Source organism: Gavialis gangeticus, unplaced genomic scaffold (genome assembly GCF_001723915.1).
Source record: "Gavialis gangeticus isolate Ggan-Ray unplaced genomic scaffold, GavGan_comp1, whole genome shotgun sequence".
Taxonomy (NCBI): Eukaryota; Metazoa; Chordata; order Crocodylia; family Gavialidae; genus Gavialis; species Gavialis gangeticus.
Genome location: NW_017728994.1, coordinates 47,945,551 through 47,973,395, shown reverse-complemented (window position 1 = coordinate 47,973,395; position 27,845 = coordinate 47,945,551). Strand labels below are relative to the sequence as shown.

The window sequence follows — 27,845 nt, the reverse complement described above, 5'->3', positions numbered from 1 at the left end:
CACATGTAAAAGTGCCCTCCATTGTGAGGTCTAGAAAAATGCACATTAGCTAAAGAGCATGGTTTTTTTAATGATGCTTTAATACACATTAAAGTAGGCTAATGCGCATTAAAGCGCATGTGTAGACATGCCCATAGAGAAGTAATTTCAGCTCTTTCTTGGATTACTAGTGGTGTGGAGGGGCTTCCATATGAGGAGAGATTAAAGAGGCCAGGCCTGTTCTGTTTTGAAAAGAGACGCTTGAGGAGGGACATAAGGGTTTACAAAATAGTAAATGACAAAGATAAAGTAGATAGGGATTTATTATTTACTCTCTCCCTAGGTACAAGAATTAGGAGTCACAAAATAAAATAGTGGATAGTAAGTTTAAAACTCACAAAAGGAAGTTGTTTTTTACAGAGCCTGCAATTAAAGTGTGGAACTCATTGCCACCAAATGTTGTGGATGCCGACAGTTTAGCCAAGTTGAAAACAATTGGACAGATTCTGGGAGGAAAGGAGGAACAGTAGCTATTGAGCATGGGAGTTAAGAAAACTTAAATGTTTTAATAGTGAGCTATTACTGTCAAAAGCGTGAGTATATAAATTAGAAAAGATTAAACCAGCACTGATGTTTCAAAGCATCTTTTCTACACAGGATATTGAGAAGCACGAATACTAGAAAATATGTTGATTAGCTTATCAGAGAACGTGTTGTTCCCTTTTCAAGGCAGGGAAAACAATGATAGATATTTGAGGGGAGGGCCTTGTAGTCCAGGCCTGGGGCCAGGAATTGGGACTTTCTAATCCTGGCTCTTCCACCAAGTTACACTCTCCTCACATGAGTCTCCTCCCATCTTTCAGCTTTATTTCCCTCACTTACAAGGTCAGCATAACACCTGCTTCGTGCACAGGGGTGTGGGAAGCCTTACTTCATTAAAGTTCCTTGGCTAGATATAAAAAAAAGCTAGATGTTATTGTTGTTGAGTCAAGAATGTTAGTTTGTATCTGTGCATCAGATACAGATTCTGAAGTTGGAATCTTTTAGATTTAATAGGAAAGCCTTGGATTTGATCAATAACTTCTTGGTGCCATCAAAAATTAATTTTCTCCACAGAAATAACAAAAGAAAATTGTGTCTTTATTTTAAAAATCTGTTCTGAAGAGAAATGTTATTAATTCTCAACACTTACAGAACTGTCCACCGGAGGATTTTCAAGCATTCTGTGGACAGGTAGGGCATTGCCACATTGCTCTTGCTTAGCACATGCCAGACCCTGGAAATGAGGTAGCTTAGCTGGTTTAGCATGGTCTTGAGTGTGCACCAAGAAACACACCTGTGTGTCATTGGGCACATGCTCAGGGTTACATCGAACCAGCTGCCCCACTTGCTTTCTGGGCCATGCCTGTGCTGGGTAGAAGTGAGTGGGCAGCTTGTTCTTTGCAGCAGGGCACCTCAGCTCTCTGCACAGGCAGTGTAGACAAGCCCTAATTAACCAAGTCTCCCAGCACTGCTGTTTTGTAGGGAACCTGTTAACCCTGGCATGGAAGCTCCATTAATTAAAAGAAAAAAATGGTGCAGATGTATTGATTTTTGTCACATTTTGCAATAGGTGACTGCTCTCATTTTCTACTTTTTCTAGGTAGAAGTTCACTGACTAATATGTTGTGTCTGCACTTAATCTGGTATTGATTCAGGTTAAAAGTTATGTACATATAGGTCAAGGCTGGTTCTAGATTTGTGCAGCCTTATGGCTAATAAGTCAAGTAGTGTCCCCATTAACTGTTTTCCCCTTCTGCTACCAGGTCCTCTTGTTTTTAACGGTTTGGTCGGTGGTAGCATCAGAGGCACTGTAACAGGATGGTCAGATGTATGGAGCCTGGGTCTCTACGCTGGACTTCTGCCATCCCAGAGAGGCTGCGTAGCTGAGTAATAACAAATATGAAAGCTGAAGTTGACAGGAAGAGCCAACACAATCTTTGAGGCAGCAGGGTCTAGGGCTCTGAACCTGACATGAAGAGAAAATGACCCTCCTGAGTACAAATCCTAAAATGCCTTTCCTCCCCTGACAAGGACAAATGGCTGAATGTCTGGGGGACAGGATAATTTATAATGTGGTTTAGCATAATTAATGATGGATCTCCTCAGGTCAACTCCTAGCCATGCTCTCTTCTTACTCTGTACCTTATCTCTGGGTTGTCTCATCCACAAATTCAGCTGCTATTTCTGTGCTGAGGACTTGGGTCCACTTGTAATCCCAACATGCCTCCTTCTGTTCAAGCTTGAAACTCAGCCTGTCTCTCTGAGCTTGCCCGGTACAGGTCTGACTACCATCTCCAACTCAGCATGGCTAAAAGAGCTTTCCCCCAACTTTGTCCTCCTTGCATAGTATGTACAACACCACTGTGCTGCCTGGCATTCAGGCCTGTAGCCTGGACATCATCTCCAGCTCCCACCTCTCCCTAGGTCCTTTTGTCCAGACTATGTGCATAATTTGCCAGTTCTTTCTGCATAATATCTAGGATCTGGCGTATTTTATCCATTTATACAACTAACATTCATTCAGGCACATTGCACTCCCATGGTTACCAATCCTCAGTAACATTACTCCCCCTCATCTCCGCCGCATAAATGCTGAAGCAGATTTACTAACCAGACTCCATGATCATCCTATATTGCCAGTGTGCTGTGACATAGTCTACTCACCCATAGCTTGACTTCCCGCAAGACACCCAATATTGTCTACCCTTTCAAAATCCTTTGACTCTTCCTTACTTCATGGCACAAAGAATGGTCAGCACAAGGACCAATCAATCACCACATCATCTTTGACCCGACAGTCAGTCAACCAGGATTTAGCTGGCTGTGCCGTTATGGGGCATCTCTCAACCATTTTTGAGCTGGACAGGGTCACTGTGCCTCAAACCTATACCAATGGGGCCTTCGCAATGACAACAAATGCCCTTGAGGACAGGTTCAAACCATGTCTCACATTGCTGATTGCTACCTGGTGACCTTCAGCCTCCTCACACTGCTGATAATATGGCCTTAAGATGGCAGAAACAATATGCCGAAACCGCATACACTAAATAAACTAAAATTCATCATCTCACAGCTTGATTACTGCCTCATCCTTTTTTCCACCCTTAATAAATACCTTTTTATCTTGCTCAGATCTGTGTGGAATGCTTGTGCAAAGATCTTTTTCCTAGCCTGGCACTTTGTGTCACCCTCTGTTTGCATTTCTTTACCGGCTCATTCTTCTATCGGATCTTCTTATCTTTACTCTCCAGGCCTATCACCGCTCCATCTCGGTCTTTCTCATTTGTTAAAGATTTTGATTCCGGCCTGCAGTGTTTCAACCCCCACCATCCACTGGCTACAGTTTTAAATAACTATCTTCATGCTTTTTCTCATGTAGCCCCTCAAGCTACAAGGGCTCCCAATAAACATCTGCAGAGCTACCTCATTATCCTCCTGCAGATCTCTCCTTCATCTCTTCTGCACTGTGATGCCTAAAAAAGGAAAGATGACAAGAATCAGGTCATTGAAGTGTTAGTCCCCCGTCAGTTGAATTTTGTCTTATAAGCAGTCTGGGGTAGGGAGTGCCATACACTTCATTTGTATTACTGCAGTGCCTCCAGACCCAGTCCTGGCCTATTCATGCTCCCTTTCAGCATCCACTCTGTCATCATGTGACACAGGATGCTGGGCAAGATGCACCTAGATCTGACCCAATCGATTGCAGTTCTTATGTTTTTTATAAACTGGGACCCCAATGTGAACAAACCGAACAAGTGGAAAACAGAGTTGGTTTCTGCCCTCAGAAGCTCGCAGCCTAAATTTTCTGTTCTGTGTTTATGGGGTCACGGTCCATCATCCGTGCTCCTTGATGTTACTGCAGTACAGATACGTGTTGTGTATGTAAGAGTCAGTAAAACTTGTGTGTGAGAAAGGAGTCCCTAAGTCCACAGAAAGCTGTTTGTTAGATTTATGTAGCCATTACTGTATCATCTGGGTGCAAGACTTTGAGAAAATTACCCAGAAATTAAATTGAGCTGTTCTTAATAGTCTCCATAATCAGCTTTCTGCCCTCTGGTGCCTCACACAGCCAGAAATAACCTTCGTGAAACCATAGTCTGTTAACTAGACCATAATCAAATAAACGCATGACTGGATATATTTGACCAACACCACTGGAAATTGCTGCTTCTGACCCCCAAGTACCCTTAGCAAAGACATCTCAGCTGTTCTCAGCTGTTGCAGTGATGCCCAGGGTGAGTGGTTTGGTCATTTGCAGACAGGGCTCAAACCATACAGCTGATTATAGGATGGAGTCAATACCTTAAATGACACGTGAGTAGGAGGGAGTCCAAAGCAATTCATGGACACAGGAATAGTGTTATGAATCTAATCTTGTTTCTTAGTTTGGCTTGAAAACTGTAGCATGCATTCTCACTTCAGTACTTACACAGCCCCAGTTCAGCTGCCAAATTCTGCCCATGTAATGCTATTTAGCAGTTATGTAGCACTTTTTCACACTCAAAGCCATTTACAAAAATTAACTAATTACTATGAGTTGAGACAATGCTTCTGGTTATATCCTTTGAAAAGAATTTAGGATTCCAGTAACAGAAGCTAATTTGCTGCTTGCTGTCATCAATAGCCTAAAGAGAGGCACTCAAAGAGGCAGCCCTCCAGGAGTAAACTGATTTAAAATGAGGAATTTATGCTAGGCACAAGGGGGAAATATCAATTTTCTGTTTTAGGCCATTTATGGTCGCTGCTACTCAAATTCAGAAACTGGGGGGGGGTGTCACAAAGCTGCCAGATGTTTAAAGTAACAGATGTTCTAATATTTCAAAACCAGCGATAATTAAGAGCACACTCCAGAAATTATTTTGCCATTGGCTGCTAAACAGAAGGAATGACAGATGCACTGAAAATCATTTGAATTGTTAATCCTAAAGTTGTGGAAGGGGGAAATAGTGCACATTAAAAGTAAGGTCCCACTGTAATCTTCCAAAACCTAGAGAAATTGGGAGTAAGAGTAAGGGTTGGATTGCCACTGTCTCCATTCATGTCTTTCTAGTGTCTGCAGCAGTTCAAAAGTCTGCTGTTTGGGGATCCCTGCAGCACCGAGGCAATACTCAGTCGCATTATTACTTATGATAGGGCCCATGCTGGGCACCTCCAAACATTCAAGAATTCGTACATTCTTTGAGTTTAAGACCAGCAAGAACCCCTAGATCACCTTTAAATGTTATCCAGTCAATGCTGTTTTGACTCATATAGTTTCCATTTGACTAAAGCAAGGGTGCTCAACTTCCAGCACACAGACTGGGCTGGAGCTAGGCCACGACCCATCTTCCAGAAGGGCCCAGGTTGGGACCAGGCCACACTCCCTTCCCCTGTCCCTGCTGGGCCAAGCTACATCCCCTTCTGCTCTGGGGCTGGGTTGCAGCTGTTATCATCAGTGGGAATTTCCCCTGCCTCTTGCTTGTTACCCAGGTTTCTAGCTGTGTTATACAAGTGGTTGCAATTTCCACTCTTCACTTTCTTTGTCCCATTGGTTCTGCTTTAGTTTTTACAGCATTCAACTTTTCGGCACCCTCCCCTTATGCTGGTACTTGAGCACACTCCTGGCTGCTCAAACTAGAATCACAGAATCACAGAAAATGAGGGTGTGAAGGGGCCTCAGGAGGTCACATCTAGCCCAACCCTGTGCTCAAAGCAGGGCCAGCCGCAACTACATCATCCCAGCCAGGGGTTTGTCGAGCCTCATCTTCAAAACCTCCAAGGATAGAGATTGCACTACCTCTTTGAGTAACCTGTTTCCAGTGTTTTACTAATCCACAACTGAGATGAATAGTAGCCCCCATCTGCCAGATGCAAGAATGATGTTCTGTGTTCCAAGCCGCTAACAATCTGAAGACAGGCAGGTAGGAGAAAGGGAATACTAATGGGCAATTCATCTACCAGCCACACTGATTCAGTGTCAACAGTGCAGCAGAGATCCTTAAAGGGAACTTAAGTGTGGGCAAGTGGTGCTCAAAACAGTTGTGCTGCACTTGGGTATCTGTGTGGAAGAAGGGACTGAGATGATCAAGTGAGAAGCTGACAAAAAAAAAAGTAGTTGGAGCTGGGAATGGTGGTGGGACAAAAGGACTATCAGAGGGTCATAGTGACATTTGGAAAGGAAGCAAAAGGAAGAAGTATCAGTTGCGCAGATTGTTGAAACGGTCTAGTTTTTGAACCCGCTCAGATGGAGTCAGTCTTGGTTGTTATTTCTTTGGTGCTACTTCATACAGCCCTAGATAGCAGCAGAAGTTGTATGGTTTGTCTGTCGCATTCTTAATAGGCAACTAATTGCTTGATAATACAACCTGTGCTAATTGTTAAAATCTGGTTACACTTGCATGTTGAAGACATGTTAGAATACATAGTTAGAATGGGAGAAATTTAGCCCCAGTCTATGTGTTGTTCACACCTCCAACAGCAGGAACGTAGTGTAGTGATTAGTACAGGGACCCGGGGGTCAGGACTCCCAGCTTTGGTTCCTGCTTATCCTGTTGACTTGCTTGATATCACAGGCTAAGTTCCTTCATTATTTTGTGCTTCAGATTCCCCAACTCTTTAAATGGCAGTAACCCCACTTCCAGCCCAGCAGTATGTTACGGGACTTAAAATGTTAACAGTGCTTTGGGATCTGAGATGCCAGGCACTGTAGGAAATCAAGGTGAATTATGAAGAGTTAGTCCACTCTGTGAACATGTGGCCAGTGTTGTCTATGATATTAGGGATGTCTAAAACTGAACATGTGAGCAGAAGACAGGCAAATAGTGGATAGTAAATTCACTATAGATATATTACAACATGGAGGTTGTTCAGTGCCTCTTATTTTCTGCTCTAGAAGTTCCTTGAGACTATGTGGAAAATGTAAGCTTGTCGCTGCTGTTATATTTATTTGTCCCTGTGTGTTTGTTTGTGACTTTGTCAAAGTGCTAAAAATAAAATCAGCCTGACCCAACCCAAACCTATAACTTATTATGGGGCTCAGAAATTTCCAACCACCAGTGACGAAAATAGTAAAACTCCTTCTAACAGGGAAGGACTCTTTGGCAGGTTGCTTTGTATTTGCCAACATTTGAAAAATTATGCATAGGAAGACAGGGCTGGAAGGGATCAGTGGGGTCAGCAAGTCCAGCTCCATGAAACAACAGGCAACCAGGTAATAAATGTTAAGTCCACAGAAATGGAGAAGGACAACTCCAGTCCCTCCATGTGCCAAAAGCGATAAGTGCACCCTAACACTGTATAACTAACTTATGGTCATTAATATAGATACAGCAGTGCCTCAGAAACTACAGTGTGAGACAGGAAGGGAGCTGGAGAGATCAAGGATGCCACCAGGGCCTTGGACTCCTGTAATGGCAGGGAATGTGTTAGGTAAGATATACCCAGATAATTGTAGGAAGTGAACAGAGGAAGGCAAAACTCCCAAATGGGCCTTGCCAACTGACCCAGGGGAAGCATCCTTCTTGGCTTCAGACCTCATGATTGCTTTTACCCAGAGCACGTGAGCAAGACCACTAGTTGGGTACCTGAGAAGTTTGTCTGTACTGTTGGGAATCCCAGTACATCCCATCCAATCCCCCATCTCCACCTACGGAAAATTTCCAGTGCTTCACTCCCACTGGTGACTTTCCCACTGCCAACTTACACATTCTCCAAACAAGTTAGGGTTTAGCAAAAGTCATACGGATTTAGATCATATTTTGCTTGAAAATCCCATGTACTTATCCAGAACAGCATGTTTGCTTCATGTTATCCCTGGATCAAAGTTTCATAGCTTAGTTTTTAAATACTTCTCAGAATTGAAATCTATACCAGGATAACAGCGAGGCACTTAATTGCAGTTGCATTAGTAGGGCCACAATTGCGGTGTACCTTAGGGAGATATGTCTGAAATGTTTTATCTGTGTAAAGGTTTCTATATTTACGTGAAGCTATTTACAGATGACTGAATTCAAAAATAGGTTTGTAACTAAAGAAAGATGCATCGTATTTCAGCTGCTTGGAGCTCAGGCTCTTGGCTGGCTGGTTGCCTGCTATGTTTGGTGTTTATTCTAGTGACTTACAAATGCATGGGGTGGTTTGGTTCATCTTGTTTTCAGTCACTGTCTTCAGCATCAATCTGATGAGGAACTTTTGTATTCAGAAAAAAATACGAAAACATACAGGCCAGGTTCTCTCACTTATACTCAGGCAGGTAGGCTGGATCTTGCAACTCTTGTACCAAAGCTAGTGAGGCTGCTTATGTGAGCAAGGATTTCCGGGCTGGGCCAACACTAGACTCCTTCGCTTTTTTGTGCAGTCCTAATACTTAATCTCAAACTGACATACTGCGTGATACCCACTTACCTGGCGGGCAGCCTGCTTCAGGGTGCATATTATCAAACATTGCTGCAGTTAGAATTTTATCATGCATATTATTATAGACAGAAATTGTAAATGAATGTGTTTCTATTCCTTCCAGCATTTCACCTTGATTACTGAGACGTGGATTTCTGTATTTCACTCAAATCTCAGCTTTCCAGTATCTCCAGTATACACAGAATGATACTAGCTACTTTCTTATACATGCAGGAAAGGATAGCCACATTGCTCGTGTCCTCACTCAGCTCCATGGATTCCTTATTTACATCAAGCCATGATTAGAGGTGACCCTTTGAAATATTTTCAGCATCTGGGGGATTATTGAACATAACTGTGTTCTGGGATTTTTGAGCACTGATGTTGCCCAGCTATTAGATCCTGGTATTGAGGCTCGTAGACAGCTCCACCTTTCCAGCGAGTCATCATCCATCTCTGTTTATCATGGTATGAAGATGACACAGAACAGATGAAATGGTGATAGGAGGCTAGAGTAATAGAGAAAGTTTTCTAATTTTGACTGGCACACAGATCTTTTTATGTTCTTATACTGCAGTGGAGTCTGGAGGGTTTTGCTGTTCACTGATGCAGCCTCTGAAAAGGTAGTCAGACCAGTGTCACTTCTGAATTGGTTGATATCTGCTCCAGGACATTGCTTCCATGTCTTGAATGTAGGCCAGTGGTTTTCAGCCTGTGGTCCGCAGACCCCTGAGGGTCCGCAGATGGTCTGTGAAAGATTACTATGATCAGTCAAAAGTATGGGAATACCCACACTTACAATTCAAAGGTGTCCACACCTCCATTTTTAATTTCCAAAGGCATCCTCACCTCTGTTCAAAATTTTTTAGAAGTCCACAAGTGAAAAAAGATTGAAAACCACTGACGTAGACAGAGATGGTGCTGGCAGGTGTTGGGAGCAGCTTGAGGAACTGATGGAGCTGTGGCTGCTCCCTTCGCTGGGGGACCAAAGTCATCTCTTTGTCTTTGTTCCTTGCAAATCTTGAGGTCTTGTTAGATCCCGGTATCCTGAAGTGCTCTGTCATTGGCAGCTAACCTGGAACTGCTGACTGTCCCCTTTTCATATAGAAATCGCCACGGTCATTTTTCCTTTTGTCTTTTCCATCCTGAATGATTGCAGTTTTCTGCTTGCGACTGCCCAGCTGGTGAAGAGTGCTTGCCTTGTAGGCAAGGAAGGTTGATGTTAGCACATAGTGAAATGCTTTGTGCTCCACGCAGCCTTTCGTTTGCTTCATTGGCGGTAATTATTTGTAAGCCCTAAATGGCCTGGGAGCAGGCTATTCCAGACACCACTTCTCCCTGTAGACCCTGTTTGTGGAAGTTGCGGTTGGCTGCAATGTTGCTACTCCCTGTTTCCACAGCTGACCTGGGCGTGTGGCAGGGAATTCTTGGTAGAGAGCTCTCAGCTCTGGAATGCGTTCCCTCGGGCCAGCTGCCAAACCCTCATTTTGGTGACCTTTAGGATGCTGCACAAGATGCATTTATAAACGCTGCTTTTAGTTACTGCAAGGCAACAGAGAGAGCTAATCAGGGGACTCCTGTTTTGTAGACAAATTGATTTTTATATAATTTCACAACCATCCGATAATATCTAGACACCCACACACACACAAGGACTGCAGCCATCAAAATTGCTCCCCGTGTTTTAAAACCATCTGTAGACTCGCTTTAGGAATCTGAGTACAGGAGTGGTATGTTTAACAGTAAACCAATTTTTGGCCTTGGTCAAATCATTTAACTTTTCTATGCCTGAGTTTCCCTGTTGTGAAATGAAAACATTAATTCTTACCTATGTGATAGGAGATGAATAATTAACATTTGCATTGTCAGTGTTACTCGTGTGTGTAATGTTCTCCATAGGCTCAGGTGAGTTACCCCAAAGTAAAAATCCACCATTTTTAGCTGTGAAGACAAGTCCTGTATCTTCAAATCCAGTCTCACGGCTGCTAGTATAAACCCCTCTGTGCTAGTCTACCCACCAGACATCCTGCCCTCCACCCCAAGTGAATCTCTCTGCTTGTGTCTCCAGCTCATTTATAGTCTCAGTTGAAGGAAAAAAAAAAAGCTCTTGTTCCTTGCATGTACCTCTTCTTGTTTTGTGGATATTTATTATACTGGAGCTACATTATTTAACTTAGAACAAATATTGGAATGAATGAAAGGTGAACTGAAACGTGATGAAGTTAAATTGGGATTGCAAATGGAAAATATTTGTTCTGATATTTTAGTGCCTTTGTATTGAAGCAGCACAAATATATGTTTTCTAGGCTTCATGTGTCAGCAGGTACAAACCCTTAAGTTTTTTATATTTATATTAATTTATTTTAGTTCCTGCTTGACCTATACACAGGATTTGCTATTTCTTTGGGCACCTTGCATTATATCCTGAACAGTCTCATTCTTTAGCAGCCAGGAAACAGCTTTACAATGCTTTTGTGAAACATGCATTCCAAGTTAAGCAAGTTCTCTCTTCTGTCTCTTCCAGAATTAAGCGCTCGTTTAAAAATGACAACCTCATGGAGCGACCGACTCCAGAATGCAGCAGATCTCCCTGCAAATATGGATGGGCTCGCTATGAAAAAGTACCGCCGAGAAGCATATCATCGGTAAGACAGTCATGTAATATGAGTCACAGTTAGGTGTTGTCTAGAGCAGCAGGGTTCAGCCTCTGGCTTGTGGGCCAGATCTGGCCTGCAAAGTCATGTCATCCAGCTTGTGGGGCTTCTCACAAGTCCAGAAATGTGGCAACGGGGGAGCAGTGGCAATTAATGCTGCCACCACTCCATCGCCAGCAGTTTCCAAGCCCTGTGGGCCAGATGATACAGCTCTGTATGAGGGACAGGAGCTGCAGGCATGATCTAGGGCAGAGGTTCTCAAACTGTGGTCCACGGACCACCACTGGTCTGCGAGCTCCATTCAGATGGTCTGTAGAAAGGTTGTGGAACAATTGAGATTGTCTGTACTTGGCCCTGCACTTGATTTTTCTGATGACAAAGATTAAGTGGTCCGCCAAAACCCTCAGCAATTTTCAACTGGTCCACGAAAAGAAAAAGTTTGAGAACCACTGATCTAGGGCATAGCCTGATCTGACACCCAGGTCTGGGCAGATCTGGTGTCCAAGGCCAGGGCCATGGGGCATCTGGTGCATGGGGGCAGGACTCGGTGCATGGGGCTGGGGACACATGCCGAATCAGGCCAGTGGACTGAATCTGGCCAATGCACCAGCCCCACACCAGTCATCTGGCCCCTAGGGCCAAAAGATCTAAGGTTAGGAAAGCAAACTGTAAAAGAAATTTCTTACTGGTTCTTGCCAGAGACTGGAACCCCCCCCCCCCTTATTTTCAGAACCTCAGTATAAGCCAGAATACAAGACAACATTGTGCTTCCCTGCTGGAGTTTACAGATCAGGCAGTTCAGATCCATGCAGTATACTATGTGGAAAGGTTAATCAGAGGTTAGATTTTGCAATAGAAACTATCGTGCATTTTTTCAAGTTGATTAATACCCAGTAGCAAAACTATCCTGGTAATTGTTCCAGCCCATTCCCATTGTTGCAATGCACAGTGGTAGAGATACTGCTTAGACTTTGAAGTGGAAGACACATTAGTATGGCACAGATAAATATAAGAACAGAAATAAAAGTATTTTAGAATCATACCTAATAAGACTATTGTCTATGTTACAGTTGCACGTAGAAGCCCCAGATAAGATCAGGGCTCCATTGTGCAAGTCACTGTACTGCTGTAGTAAGAGAGAGTCAATCCCTGGAAGTGCCTACAGTTTAAAATAGACAAGATGGTCAAAGTGTGGAGTAAAAGAAATATTATCTCTACTTTGCAGAAAAGGAACTTCAGGACAGAGAGAATAGGTCATACAAGAAATTGGGTAGAGCCGAGAATAGAGCCCTCATCTCATGAATCCCAGTTCAGTGCTATAAACACAGGATCACCTGGAGAGGGAGATGCATTCTGTACATTGATAGAAGACTTCACTGGAGAGGTGACAATCAGAGAACGCTTGAGAAAACTCACTGTTACTTTTTGTGTGGGGGGACATCCATTTAAAAAATATAACTGCCATTTTAAAAATGCATGCAACTGTGACATGATGTTCGAAGTGTATCTTTGTCTTTCCTCTTGCACAACTCAGAGCAGTTGTTTTAAGTCTTTTGAAAGAATCCCAATGTAAAAATGCAAGTAAATGTGGGACTATCTTTGAGGGAGGTGGAAATCTGATATAGGAAATGCAAAAACCAGGTTTCTCAATAGATATTTTACATCTAAAGGTCACATTGCCTTTGTGATTCACCTCTGAGAAGGTGTTTTACAGGTTATGCATCTTGGATGCTAAGAATAAAGGAAAACATCTTACTATGCTCGGTTAGTCAAAGGTGCGCAAGCTGGCACATGTAAATAATTAATCCCAAGGTGGATGGCCAAAACTTTGACATTTTCTATTGCATGTATGTTGGTGTCTGGAAGTTTTGATGGCATTTGCATCCCTTATGCCAGCTGGCTAGTCAGGATGTGAGAGAGACTCTCCTGGGATAGGAAGGACCTGTAGGAAAGTCTGTGCCATAATCAAACTGATGGGTGCAGCTCTGTGGTAATGCAAACAGAAAAGGCATTATAGTTTTATTCCTCTGTATCTTCCTTGAGTAAAGGCCTCTTTGAAACTTTGCCATTTGCCTCAGTTGGACCAGGATTCAACCAGTGGCTGTTCCTTCTGATTTGGATTAGTGTACATAAAATCAGAATCAGGCCTGTATTTGTTTCTGGTGACTTAGTTCTGCATGTATTTTATATTATTTAGAAAGGTGACAGGTGTGCTAAGCACTGTCCAATACAGAAAAAGACAGGACTTTTTGGGATGAGTGTACACTCTAAGGGTTTGATCCTGTTAACCATTACTCATGTGAGATGTCTTTCTTCTCACAAATAATTCCCTAGAGCCAATGAGACTACTCATTTAGTAAAAGATGTACAGGACTGTGATCTGAGTATCTGAAAACAGTCTGTCATAGTCTGATTATCCTACTGTAGTCTTGGGAGTTATCTTAATGTATGGTAGCTGGAACTACTGTTAGGTCTTTGCATTTCCATTGAAAATGTAAGTTTGAAATGCATTGAAAGAGACAGATTTTCTATTTAGGGTTGGAATTCAATATTGTGTTAAAAAACAACCTAATGCTAAAAATGTAGCATAAATCTGTGCTAGATTTTGAAAACGAATTCCTAGAAATGTGCACAGAGGCATTAGTAATGGATTTAGTGTATCAGTTTCATGGGCCTTATTTTGGTAATTGGGTATTGTAACATTGTAAAACGAGTTTATCCCTAGTGCACTGTTTCTGGCAGCTCCTGCGATTTTTGTATTCACACCCAGGGCCAGCTTTTCCTAACGCACGATTTCAATTGCTGATTATGTAAAACTGCATTGGCTTATTGTAGTTTGCCCTACCCATAATAATTTATTGGTGTGCTTATAATTACACAACACTGGATAACCTGGGTTATTAAAGTAATCAGTTCCACCTTTTTAAAACTATTGAGTTGTTGGCTTATTTTTCTTGAAATAAAACAGTCGTGTTGATGGCTTGCTAAAAGAGAACTGCACTTTCAAAATAAAGCATGGATCCTAAAGAAGCTTGTTCCTGTGTGGCCATCTCTTCTGATTTCATTGTTGTCACCCAGTTTCTGGAATCACATGCTTGTTCAAATTTTCATTTTAATTTTTTATAGTTGCAGAGGAAACATGACTCCTATTAATCAAACACTAAAAGAAAAATAAATAGAACCATAGTTTTGTTATTTTTAAGAATATCTTGATCTAATGTTTTTTGGATACTGATTCATTATTTTTGAACATATGAGATTGACTAGATTATATCTGTAGTAAAGCTGCCGGTTGAGAATACAACTATCATTAGTGATAAGTTTTGATTAGCTTAAAGAGAGCCTGTTGGGTTAAAAGCATTCACTGAACTAAAATCAAACAAAACCCTCCTGTTCCTTTAACTGTTACTTTATCTAATTTCATTATTCTGAAATAATTTTAAAGATCGTTTCACCTTTTTTATAATTTATTTAAGTCAGCTTGGTCAGTTGAATTTGTGTAGTTAATGCAGGATTCTGGTTTTCATGTACTGGTACAAAGTTGAAATGCTTGAGGGGTGAACTTTCCAATCCAACCAAATCATTGCTATTTAGAAAAAAATAGTGAAAAATTTTTAATTCATATTAAGACTTTGACAACCTAAAATAAGAAATAGAAATTTTGTTTGTCACCTAAACTTGTCCCTTTTAAATTATAGATTGCCCCAAATGTTGGACATTTTGGGTTACATCAATCTGGGTGAGTTGGTTTTAAATATTTAACATTGTTGGCAGAAATCCCAATTTGAGACTGGTTTAACTGGTGCATTGTATACTGATTCAGAGCCTAATGAATGAGTAGAAAATCATGGGTGTAAATTCCACAGGCAAGATTCTCCAAATCAAACCTTGGTGGTTTGGGGCTTTGGTCCCACCTGCCCCCGCTCCCCCTCTCCCCTCCCACCGCTTTGCTTACTGTTTGAATTGACTGGTACAGCTGTTTCAGAAATTACAGTCCTGTGGATGTTATTACAACATAATTGTTGCTGAGTACATCAAGGACAGCTTGCAAATATGAACCCCAGTGGGTATTTTAAAGGAAAATCAGTGGATAATGAGTTTTAGCCAAACTAAAAGAAATCTGAATGAAATGTTGGCTTTGGGGCATATCTGGGGCTTAGAGCACTTGTTTTCTGCACTCCCAGAAGTCACCAGGAAGGCTGTAAAACAGTAGCAGAATCTCAAGTGATCAGTAGACAGTGACTTTACTGGGTTTACTTCCTGTGCGCAGCCTTTCAGGGGGACAGCTCAGCTACTGTTGATGTCAGCGACAAGCCCAGTTGTGAGACATTGTTGGAGGCTGTTCGTAGGAGACATCTGAAGCTGAATTAACATAGAGACTGAATTACATCTAGGTTCTGATGGAGATGGTCAGTAAAAAAGATACTGAATTTCTGGCATTGGTACCATACATTTTAACATGGGAATAATATTGATGTGCTGTTATTAAGAGGTTATTCAGTGTGTGCATGTGTGAGGCCTCCTCCCTTGGCGGTGCTTGTCAATATTTCCTGGTTGAAGATAATCACTAGGCCAATCCCTCTGTAGGAATACTATCATTTAACATGATTGGAATTAGACAGGAACTAAGGTGACTATGAGCCACCAAATTGCCCTGTTGTCTATTTGTTAACTTGGAGCAAACACTTCTAGTCAGCTTCTGGATTACCATAGATAGCTCTGGTGAGTTTTCAACAACAGCTGCAACTAGTTAAGGGGAATGATGGAAAAAGTTGAGGTTTCATCCACTGTCATCACGGACAGTTCCCTAGAACCAGAAATCAGGTATTTGCTTTTACTTTATATTATGTTGTTTTGGGGGTGACCTAGCCGGGCAGTAAGACTGAGCTGGCACTTTCATCAGAGTTGCAAATTGGGCAGGTTCAATATCTGCCATTCAGATCACATTGCTCTGAGGTTTGATTTGGAAATTACCAGCCCCGGTGGTATTGTTTTTGAAGGGCAATGTTCTCTACTTGCTTGAACAGGAACTTGGCCTTGAGCCTTCTCAATCCTATTCCTACCTCTACCACTGACTTGAAGTAAGACCTTGGCCAAGTCGCTTCATAGTTCTGTGCCTCAGTTTACTGGTAGAATATCTCCTAGAGATGATATGAGTTAATTAAAGTTGATAACATGCTTTGAGATTCTTTGATGGAGAGTGCTATATAATGAGCAGCAATAAGACAAAACTGTTTAATCCATTAGTCCTTTGGCTTTCTGGAGCATCCAAAGACATAAGGGGGCTAATGCTGAAATGTTAAATTTTTTAATTTCTTCAAGATTCTAAATTCTAACACTATCAGAAATAATACATTTGGCTTTTATTCCTGTTTTTATCTTATTCAAGCAGGCTCAGCAGTTTGTAGCCATGAGAATGAACATCTGGAAATGTTATGCTGAGTTTAATGTGAAACTTGAAATAGTTTGTCTGTTTGGTTAGCAAAATGGACAATGTGATGGTAAATTGGCAGTAGATAAATGTGGCAGACGAGGGGAACTCTGTGTAAATAAACACCCGGAAGCATTGTTCTACCTCTTCAATGCCAGAGGCCTTCAGCCGGGTTATAGCTGGGTTTTGCAGGGTTGCTTGAGCTGATCAGCGCTGAGGAGCCATAGGAGACCATGGCAGACCATATTCAAGGCACGTTTATACTTGTGCGACCTCACTGGAAGACACTGTGCAGCTCAGCATGCTTACTGCACTTTAGTGCTTGGGGTCAGGAAAAGGAGGAATGGAGCAATTTTTGAGGGAGCAGCATGGTCGCCAAATTAATCATAAAGACATTACATCTGAAAACGCTCCATAACTTACTGCCTGAATCGTTCTTTGGAACAGATGGGATGTTGTTTGAGGGTGGGATGCATATGGGCTCGACTTGGCACATTGCTGTGCTTAGGAAGTAAACTCATTGAATAGAAACAGAAATGGACATTAGAGTGTTCGGTCTAAATCCCTCCGAATTTCACAGGGAGGGGATCACAGTTACATTTCTGGATCTGACCTTCCCTGTGCTGTCATCAGCAAAACCAGACTGCTGGTTTCAGGTCACTTCCAGATTTTCCAGTTGGGGTGTTACTATCACATCGCAAGGGCATTGTGCTCAGTGACGTTTCAGACCAGGACATCAGAAGTTACTGTCTGAATTATTCATGAGATTTAAATGCTGTCAAATCTGAGTCTTTATCCAGCCCCGTAACTGAACCTTTTCCCAACACGCAGGTCCATTCACTGTCTCCAAACGAAAGTATTAAAAACAGGATGACCGGTTATAAAGGTTAGGTTGAAGAGGGACTAAAAGGGAACTCTGTTGGCTTGTGTGCATCGAAGAAGTAAAACATAAGGAAATAAGTTATTTGAATAATGCACAGAATGGGCAAGGCCTGCCAAAGGGGACAAGAGTTAGCAAGAGTCAGCACCGTTCTGCTGATTTCAGGAATTTGAAAGTTTATGTATTTATTAATCCACATCTGGGAGGTGCTGAGGCACCCAGCGTTTCAAAGAGCAGTACTGGCGCAGCATAAATATTCTTTTCAGGGCACCCGCATGTTTCTGTTCAAAATGTCTTGGGTCAGTCGCAGATCAGCTTTGTTTCATTGTAGTTTTTGGAAGTCACTTGTTAGCCTCAGCCAGAATACTGTATGGTAACTTTTTCCGGCGGGGCTCTGCATCCTTGTGTCTGCATCTACACAAGATGCTTTTAGTCCTTGTGTACAAGTACTAAATGACTGCGCAGTAACATCCCTGAACCGTTTTTTAGTAACGCTGACTGCGCAGTAGCGTTGCATCATGCTTCATGCCACATGATATTACTGCACAGTAGTAATGAGCTACTGCACAGTCAGCATCTTGTGTAGATGTCTCCTCCAACTTCTGTGCAGCAGAGGGGACTTGTTTTCTGGTGGTGAAAGAGTACTTATGTCACGAGCAGCAGGACTAGAGCACTGGTTTTCAACCTTTTTTCATTTGCGGACTCCTAAAAAATTTCAAAGGGAGGTGTGGACCCCTTTTGAATGATAAATATGGCTATTCACCTGCTTTTGATTGATCATGGTCATCTTTTGCAGACCCTTTAGACCTCCAGGGGTCTGCAGACCACTGATTGAAACCTACTCTTCTACAGCATAGCGCCTACTTTTCAGAGCCACCCCTTTGACGTGAAGGAGGAGAAACGATACGTTTGACAGAACGAAACAGACGGATCCATTTTGCTCCCTTAATTTGCCTTGTCATTTTTGCTGCTAATTGAAGATGTTTTGTTTTAAAGTACAGAAGAAAGCAAATGGTCTCAATGTTGAGGAAGCAAGCATATAGATCTGGGATGGTTTGAGCAAAAACTTACTGCTATAGGCTTTTTATAAAACAGAACTGTAAAACAGGCACTCACGGGCCCTACCATGCCTATCATGTCATTAAGGTTCTGCCTTAAATTTATTGCAATTATTTTTATTTTTGGTTTAAACACACCCTCCCTGAAAAAAGATCCATACTCTTTGCTCTAGGAGCCTTCCTGACATGTTTTGAAAATGTAATTATGCAAAGAGACTGCTCCAGGGCCCCTTCCCCCACTGTGTTAATTCTGTTTCTGTTGCTTATTAGGCACTAGAAGACATGCCAAGTCTCCTTCTCAGTTGTGTAATCCTGGAGCGTTTCACTGGTCATGGTACAGGAATGCTACATATGTTTGTTTCATTGCAGGCACAAATTGCTTGTCAGCTTTTGCATAAACCCAATAAAAAAGGATTCTTCCTTATTGTCCAGGCAGTCTTCCTTTCTTACTGTGCCGGAGCTGGCATTCAGGTGTTTGCCTCAGCGGTGGTTAAGTTAGTTTGCAATACCAGGATCATTTCCATTGTACTAGGATAAAGGTGAACGGCAGCTGTGATGAACATCAGATGGTTCTACTGCCATCTGCATGTCCAGCGCTTCGTTCTTCCCTATTATATAATGTGTTTTTCTGTTACCCAGGACAGTTCTTAAATCTGAAAAAGGAAACAAGCAATAAGACAGTCGCTATACTCTTGGGCTTTCTGCTCAGACATAAACCTTGATGTTTAATTGCTGATTAGGGCAGGGGCAGCAACCTTTAGGGAGCAGCAGGCCGAAATATGGCAGCTGGCTTTGAAGTTGGGCGGCTTCTTGTGACCTGGCCACTTGCTGCTCCAAGCCCCTGAGCCTTCCCCATTCTGTGGTGAGGGCTGCTGTCTCACTTTCACAGCCTCCGACTGCCACTGCTGTCACTGCCACCCTTTGCACCTTGCTGCCAAATCCTATTTGCCAGTGATGAATTCAGCGGTGAGAGAAATGGAGACTGCAGTAAGCGGATACGAGAGAGACAGAGCAGGGAGGGCTGGGGCAGCAGCAGGAAGCACTGCAGAAAAACTGGATCAGGGCAGTAAAGGGGCATGTGCCAGTGGAGGAGACCTGGGGGTGCCCTCTAGGTTGGCACTGGTTCCCACCTGCCCGTGCTCACTGCAGGCTGTATGCTGTCTTTTGGTGGCCCAGATCTGACCCATGGGCTGTAGGTTGCCAACCCCCCTGAGTTAAGGGATAAATTTCGCCTTTCTCAGCTGGGTTTTTGGTTGTAGCTGTATTGGTCTAAGGACATAGGCAGGCAAAGGTCTTTTGGTAGATGTGGTATTTTTTTTTTGAATAAATGAATAGTTCTTAGTATCTTTTTCCCAACTACTCGTTTGGTCAAAAAAAAGATATCACATCTACCCAAAGAACCTTGCCTGCCCCTTCTTGGCTAATGTTTCCCCCTGCTTACAATGCCCAGTTCATTTTGAACCTCTTTTTTTCTACATTAGCCAAGTTCTTTTCAGTGTTTTGCTTTAAAAAGCTGTAGGTCTGAATCACATCTCCGTTGTGGACCAACTTTCAGGCAACCAAAGCTCAGAAACCAGGTAGCTCAAATCCTGATTTCTGGTTAGTTGTGCCAGTATTTGTTGGGACTTGCAGACCCTTAAATCTCTGTACTCCAGCAAATTACCTTCCGTTCTTAGAGCAATTAGCTGATCCTGTGCTAGCACTCACTGAATGGGAACCTTAAGAGTATGGGTAAATAGTGGGGCAAGTGAAGCTAATTTCCTCTTGTGTCATATTATAATATGCAGAAAAGATGGCACAGGGGCTGACAAGCTCTTGGGTGTACCATCTTATGAGGAGGCTACACATTGGAGAAGGGAGTGGAAGCAGTGGATAAAAGGAGACCAGTTTTAGCCTCTACCTTCTTTGTTGCTACCATGCTCTTACATGGCGCGTCTACACATGCATTAATGCACCATTGTTACTGCGCATTAAGTTTAGTACCTGTAATAACAGGTGCTAACTCAATGTGCAGTAACCGGTGCTACTCTGCGGTAGCGACAGCACGTGGTTTTTTAGTGACGCTAATGTGCAATAGACTTAGTGCTACTGTGAATTAGTGCATTAGCACAGCTTTTGCTGTGATGCACTAATGCGCAGTAGAATTGGCTTATTATGCATTTAGTGTCTCATGTAGATGTGCCCACAAGAAGGTAAACTTAAGTTCCTCACATTCATGTCCTGTACGAGGAGAGCACTGAAAGTTGGAGACTGAAAAGAAGTTTAGGGTAATAGGGACACCTCTGCCCTTTGAAAAAAGCGGTCATACTTGTATGCCTTTCAGGACATGCAGAGAACATTTATGGGGAAAGGGAAGAAGGTGATATAGAAGGCAAGAATATTGTATTAGGAAGATGTATTATGAGAGTGGAGAGGGGGGACCAGGGAGTCTGCAATAATAATGTCTGATGGTCAGTGCAGGGAAGAACTTTAAGGAAGAATTCGTGCTGTGCTGCCATTTGATTAATCTTGTTCCTTGGGGCTGTTAAGTGTCTATAACTTGTTGATTTTAACTCCAATGCTTTTTCTAATGGAAAAGACCAAAATCGATAGAAGTTAAATCGATATCTTCTCTCTGATTCTGGCAAGAAGAAATTGTTCTTAGTGTTTCACACATTGTTGCATGAAAAAGTTTTCAGTGAGCTTTATTTTCCAACTTACTTTGACTTTTTAAGTAGCCCTGCTAACAGTACAGATGATTTCTCTACTTGCACTCCCAGAGCTTCTTTGATACCTCATTTAACTACCATGAAAGGAGTACTTAGAAAATCTGTCACCTCTCTTTTTTCTTTAGAGACGAAAGGATCATTCTTCTAAGATATTTTGGGAATAAAAGAACTGCTGTGTCTCTGCTGCTGCTTTACAGCTTTTAGATCAAGGGTGCTTTTGTCATTTCTCTCCATACAGTATCACTTGAGAAGACTTTGAAACATTTTTTTAACCAGTAAATACATATTTGATCAGTATTTTTGATTTTAAAGTTGCTTTCTTCATCAAGCCTGCTACTTCTGGCTTTGATCTCAACACAGCAGTCAAACAAAACAGGCTTGAGACGAGTGAGAAATGTCCACAGAGCATCTAGATGTTCCTGGGAATAGCGGTGGTGATGCAGTACGTGGGACTTTTCTAAGTTCTGGATGCTGGCAGGTACAGGCAGTCCTCGGACTTACGACACAATTGGTTCCTGAAAACTGTGTCTTAAGTCGAAACGTTGTAACTTGGAACCAATGTTCTCATAATAAACAATGTTATAAATGGGGAATTGGTTCCTGAACCAAGGCCCAATACCCTATTTTCACCCAAAATACCCCAGAATTCTGTAGTCGATCAATTATAAATGAGTAATATAGCTACATTAATGTATTTATGTTGTAAATAGCAATCATATTGATTTGGAAGGACTTCTTTGAGGTGACTTTGCTGGACTTTTTGAAGAGTTCTTGGCTGGAGTCTTGTCAGGAGTCTTGGCTGCAGGTTTTTCTGGAGTCTTGTCTGCTCTCATAAAGAAAGTATCCAAGAAGCTTGGACAGGTGTTCCCCAGAGAGATGCGTGACAGTGAAATTGTTCACTGGCGTGGCGCCACATCGGGTCAAGCGTTGTAGTTGAAACTGACGTCACAAAGTTGAAACAGGGTGTCAATTTATAAAAGTCGTAAGTGCAAAACGGTGTAACTCGAAACGTTGTAAGTCGAGGACTGCCTGTATTGCCTAGTTTGACTAGCCTCGCCAATTTGAGCGGGACTCTGTAAGTTGGAAGGCTTTCTGATAGTAAATATTTGTCAGATCAGGCTGTGAGTTGGTACTTAACCAGCTACTTACCAAGATGTATAGGACATACTGTTTTTTGATTGGTATCTAACGCTGAGGTCCTAAGCATTTGTAGTCATTAAAGATCTGGTTGTAGCTTTCACCAGAATAGCCATATTAATTCTTCTGTCCTGGCCAGTGTTAGTAATTACTTTTTGTCTAACGAAAACTCTCCCTATTGAAAAGCTTAAAATATTCTTCATTTCCTGTTTTGATAACATCGCATGATAGAATTGCATTTAAATGCTTGCTGTGTTTCACCCCCAGAGGTAGCAGGGGAAGTGGCTACTTTTTGGTTGGAAAATCAGTTTGTAAGGTGCTTAGAAAACCTTCAGGATGAAATGTTAGGGTGTCATTAAACCTATCTGGGTACAATTTCAAGGTCATTAGCTATATTCTGGATGTGGTGTAGAATAGCGGATCTTAGGCAAGACCAGGATGGGTGGATGTCATAGAAACATTTTCATGTACCTCTAAAGGCATCCCATGGGGTGTATAGCTGCAGCAAGCAAATGAGGTAAGCCATTTCCTGGCAGCTGCAAAACCTGCGGCGTCTCCAACACGGTTCAGTTTGCCTGTATTTTGTCGAGCGTTTTGAAGCAGGTCACTGAAAGGAATGTCAGAGGTGAAGAGGGCTTTCCAAATTTGTTGACCCATTTGAGAAGAGACTGAAGTGGTATATAAAATCAAGCCCTGTGACTAGGGCAAAACCTGTTTCTAACTTTCCAAAAACTGTATTGTCCCCTTCTCAAATCCCCCCTCCTCTTTTAGAAGCAAACAAGCAGCTTTTAGATCAGGAATCTGCGGCATGCCAGTGTGCTTGCATTAGCATTTCCTGGCTTGAGAAGCAACTGAACGCAACCGTCTCCTTCATAACAAAGGTCTCATTTTTCAGATAGCGTCTAGAATTGGCACGTCCTAACTCAGAGTTATCGAAAGGCTTTTTTAAACCCTGAAGGTTCACACGGCAGATTCAGCCCATTTTTGCCCCCTAGCCCGGAAAGCTGTTTATTTTATTGCAAGAGAGCAGCTTACGTGGTTTATGACCTCATCTGGTATTTGCAAGAGGCTTTTGTATCCCGGTAGTTATTTACAGTTTTCCCCCCTTCATTTATGATCTTGCTTAGATGGTATATAAATCTATTGAGAAAAATAGTTGTCTTTAACCCCTGAATCCCCTCTGTGACAAACCCCATTGTCAAAGGCAGGCAGTTTGCCAGGAAACTGTGACTCCCACAGTGAGTGTGGAAGGTTAGGGGTAAAGTATACTATTGCCAAAGAAACTCTATTCCAAATGGATTTGTGTGGAACAACAACGATATCCAGTGACTAGTTAAATTAGCCACAGATGTGTTCTCTATAGCACCATCCAGGAAGAAATACAGTATCCGAGGGCTTGGTTCAGACATAATGGTCTTTCTAAAGTTAAATCAGATCCAAACAAAATTGCATTGGTACTAGAAAAGCCTGTCAGGAATTGTGTAATGTGATTCAGGCAAGTCGATGAATCAGACGGCTGCAAACTTTACAAGAAGCCCGTCGGTGAAAGATGAGGTAAGGCTGCTTACATAGAAGTACGAGAGCTTGATCTTGACATTCGCTGTTTGCCGGTAACGTTTTAGCTTCAGGAGCCTGACACATGTAGTCACAGACCTCGTTACAAAGGGTACCTAGCACGCAGTGAGGTTCGGAGGAGAGTTTCAGGACCACTAAAACTAGAAACCTTACCAAACTAGAGACTGTTTGTTGCTCCATATACTGTCTCAGTTGCTTAATGGTATTTTTCTTCTCTGTCACACTCCTTCCAGAAGGAAGTGTTACTGAAGTCAGGTTTGAAGAAGACTATTTTTTCTGCCTGTTATTCCCAGCCAAAGTGAGAGTGGAGCAAATGCCCAGATATTAGTATCCTTTTGCAAAAAAAGTTCTAGGCATTTTTTTCCCCCCCTGCTGTGATAGCTTTAGGAAAATTTGAATTTGTAGCCAAGGACAGCCTCGTTGAAAACCTGAGATTCTCTACGACAGCTGAATTTGGGGCTTTGTTTGTAACAATGATTCTTCGTTTTCAGCTGAGACAAGCCCCAACTAGACCTCCTGAGGAATGACAGATCTGTTGCGTGATAGAAGCTAGTGGGAAAGCCTGAGCAGTTTAGTTCACGTACTAGCCAACCAAAAGCAGTTTTTGTTGCATTCCCTGTCCTGTTTTTTAACTTGTTTGAATGCAGTGGATTAAAATCATTAGTATCAAAACAAAGCCTGGGAATATTCAGACTAAATTCACATTGCAACAACATTTTGATAGGAACAAATAGAAGTAGGAGACTAACCCTGCTACCAATTAAATAAATATTTCTCCTAAGCTCCTGGGGTAGGATGTGCATCTCATTCAGTATGCTGTTGTATTATAATCAGTGATTAGTAACAATATTGGTCTGAATTTGATGACCAATCTTTTTTAATGTGTCTGGAGCTTTCAGATTAATTCCCAACAGTAAATGGTAAATGTTGATTCAGAGCATTGCTAACTGTTTTCTTGTGTCATCACCTGTCTATAATATTTTCTTTTAATCAGAAAAATTGCCTTATGTTCCATCCTCTGAAACCACTTTGCTCTCATTTGAGCTATGGTTCAAGATATTGTATACTCTGAATTCAGGATTTTTACAGACTATATCAGGTGTGTGCAATGTGTCCATGTCCATATGCACACCAGCGATTGGGACTATCCATGAAAAAAATAGTGGCTTTGTTGCAAGAGTACTGACAGATCCAGCTGAGCTGTGTATTGCTTTCTGGGCACATTTCGATTTGTACGTACTGAGAATGGTCTGGGTATGTGAGGTCAGATACGTATCTTTATAGCAAGCCAAATACATGTATTTCTAAACAATAATATTCTAGAAATGCTTATTCCTATGGGTTTATTTTCTCTCTCTTTTTTTTTTTGTACAGGGTCTTTGTGAACAGAAGTTTGGCCATGGAAAAGATAAAGTGCTTTGGTTTTGATATGGATTACACGCTTGCTGGTGAGTTACCCTCTTGATTTTTGTCACTGATCCTGATCAATGCCTTGTCTTTTGCCTAAGGAAAAAAAAAACAGCCACTGGTTGCTAGCTGATGCTTCCTCAGCAGGCTCAAGTTCCTCCTCCTCAGAGTATTTTCACTTGAGGTGTTTCACTCAGAAGCTGTTTGGTCTCCCAGCATACAGCTATAGTAGAGTTTCAAGTGCTTACAGCTCTTAGTAAAACCAAAGCTCGCAATGGATGTAACTGCCATCCTCCATGGCGTTTCTCTTTGAAATGACCCATGAGCTGAGCTTGGTTATGAGCAGTAAAGTGATTTTGAGTCTTACTCTGAGGAGGTAAAGGCTGTAATTCACCCTGCATGGAGGGCGGTGATCTGCGCAAGTGATCCACCACCCACCTGGAGTGAGGAAGCTTCCTGTTTCTCACTTCCCTGTTGGCAAAGGGTGTGGGCACTCAAACAAGTTACCATGAGGTAAGTGAGGGTGCCAACTTGTCACGTCATCTACTCCAGAGTGAATGCCTGTGTGCATGCTTTTGCCACACAATAAATATGAGGTAACTTACCCTACCGTCAGTGTGGGTGAGCTGCCTCACATTTTCCCTGTGCTCACAGGCAGTGACTGCATTGTAGCCAGACATGGGATAAGTCTGCACCCTCGTTTACGCTGGGAGTGTCTACACATGCATTTCCTGTGCATTAAATGTACTGCGCAGTCACTTACTGCACAGTAAGCGGGTATACACTGCCATCTACAAGTGCAGATGTTAAAATGCAGTAATGCTGTATGTGGACCAGCTGGGGACTAAAGTTAGTCCCAAGTCAGTCTACATGCAGCGTTGCTGCGCAGCAGGGCATCTTTACTGAACAAGAAGGAGCAATTAGTGACAGACAGGGGCAGCAAGGCTGAGCTCTTCAATGAGTTTTTTGCCTCAGTGTTCCTGAACAGGGCTCAAGATAAGTCTCCTAATGGGTTCTTGGATGGGCATCAGAGGGACACCAGCCCACCAACTGTCGACGCTGACTTGGTGCAGAGTCACTTGGATGGACTGGACGTGTTCAAGTCGGCAGGCCCGGATGAGCCGCATCCGAGAGTACTGAAGGAATTGGCCAGTGTCATAGCAGAACCACTGGCTCGGCTGCTTGAGCGTTCAGGTCAGGTCCCAGAGGACTGGAAAAGGGCCACAGTGGTCTCTATTTTCAAGAGGAGGAGGAAGGAGGATCCAAGTAATTACAGGCCAGTCAGTCTCACCTCCATCCTTGGAAAGGTCTTTGAAAAGATTATGAAGGATCATATTTGTGGGGGTCCAGCAGGAAAAATAATGCAGCAGGGAAACCAGCACGGATGTGTAGCAGGTAGATCATGCCTGACCAATCTAGTTTCATTTTATGACAAGGTCACAAAATGCTTAGATGCAGGAGTAGAGGTGCATGTCATTTTCTTGGATTTTAGCAAGGCCTTCGGTACGGTATCTCATTCCATTCTCATAAATAAATGAAGAGGCTGTGACATAGATGTTTACATGGTCCGGTGGGTGGCAAATTGCCTTAGCAGTCACACCCAGAGAGTGGTAGTAGACAGGTCGGTATTGACTTAGAAGGATGTGGGCAGTGGGGTCCCGGAGGGTTCAGTCCTTGGACCTGTACTCTTCAAGGTCTTCATCAGCGACTTGGATGTGGGTGGGAAGTGTACTCTGTCCAAGTTTGCAGACGATACTAAATAGTGGAGTGAAGGGCACACTCCAGAGCGTAGGGAATGATTGCAGGCAGACCTGGACAGGTTAGAGAAGTGGGCAGTACAGAATAGGATGCAGTGCAACAAGGACACATGCAGAGTGCTGCACCTAGGGCGCAAAAATATCCATCAAACCTACTGGCTGGGAAGTGACCCTCTCAGCAGCACAGCAGCGGAAAGGGATCTCGGAGTCACAGTGGGCTCCAAGATGAGCATAAGTCATCAGTGTGACAAAATCATCAGCAAAGCTAACCGCGCTTTATCATTCATCAGCAGATGCATGACAAATAGGTCCAGGGAGGTGATACTTCCCCTCTACGTGGCATTGGTCAGACCGCAGTTGGAGGACCGCGTCCAGTTTTGGGCACCGCACTTCAAGAAGGATGTGGATAGACTTGAGAGGGTCCAGAAGAAGCCAATTGTATGGTCAGGGGCTTACTGGACAAGCCCTATGAGGAGAGACTGAGGGACCTGGACCCCTTCAGCCTCTGCAGGAGAAGGCTGAGAGGTGATCTTGTGGCCTCCTACAAATTCATCAGGGAGATGCAGCAAGGGATCAGAGATGCTCTGTTCACCAGGGTGCCTCTTGGGGTAACAAGGAGCAATGGTCACAGACTGACAGAGAGCAGATTTAGGCTAGATGTCAGGACAAACATCTTCATGGTAAGGGTGGCCAAAATTTGGATGGGGCTGCCAAGGGAGGTGGTGCTCTCCCCTACCCTGGGGGTCTTTAAGAGAAGGCTGGATAGGCACACCCCAGCACTCTTTCCTGCCTAGGCAGGGGGGCAGACTCGATGATCTGTCGAGATTCCTTCCGACCCTAGCAT

At 42.8% G+C, this 27,845-nt stretch overlaps 1 protein-coding gene across 2 annotated transcripts in view; it reads left to right on the top strand.

Annotated features, from left to right (window-relative positions):
- The window catches only part of NT5C2 (5'-nucleotidase, cytosolic II), a 74,025-nt gene that overhangs the window by 5,264 nt on the left and 40,916 nt on the right, over positions 1–27,845 (top strand). The window contains exons 2-4 of one of the 2 annotated variants that reach the window (XM_019502749.1): positions 10,919–11,039; positions 14,747–14,787; positions 25,212–25,285. In XM_019502749.1, the coding sequence (XP_019358294.1) occupies positions 10,950–11,039; positions 14,747–14,787; positions 25,212–25,285 (205 nt within the window). In that variant the 5' untranslated portion in view covers positions 10,919–10,949. The remainder of the gene's footprint in view (positions 1–10,918; positions 11,040–14,746; positions 14,788–25,211; positions 25,286–27,845) is intronic. The other variant, XM_019502750.1, reaches the window with a different exon arrangement.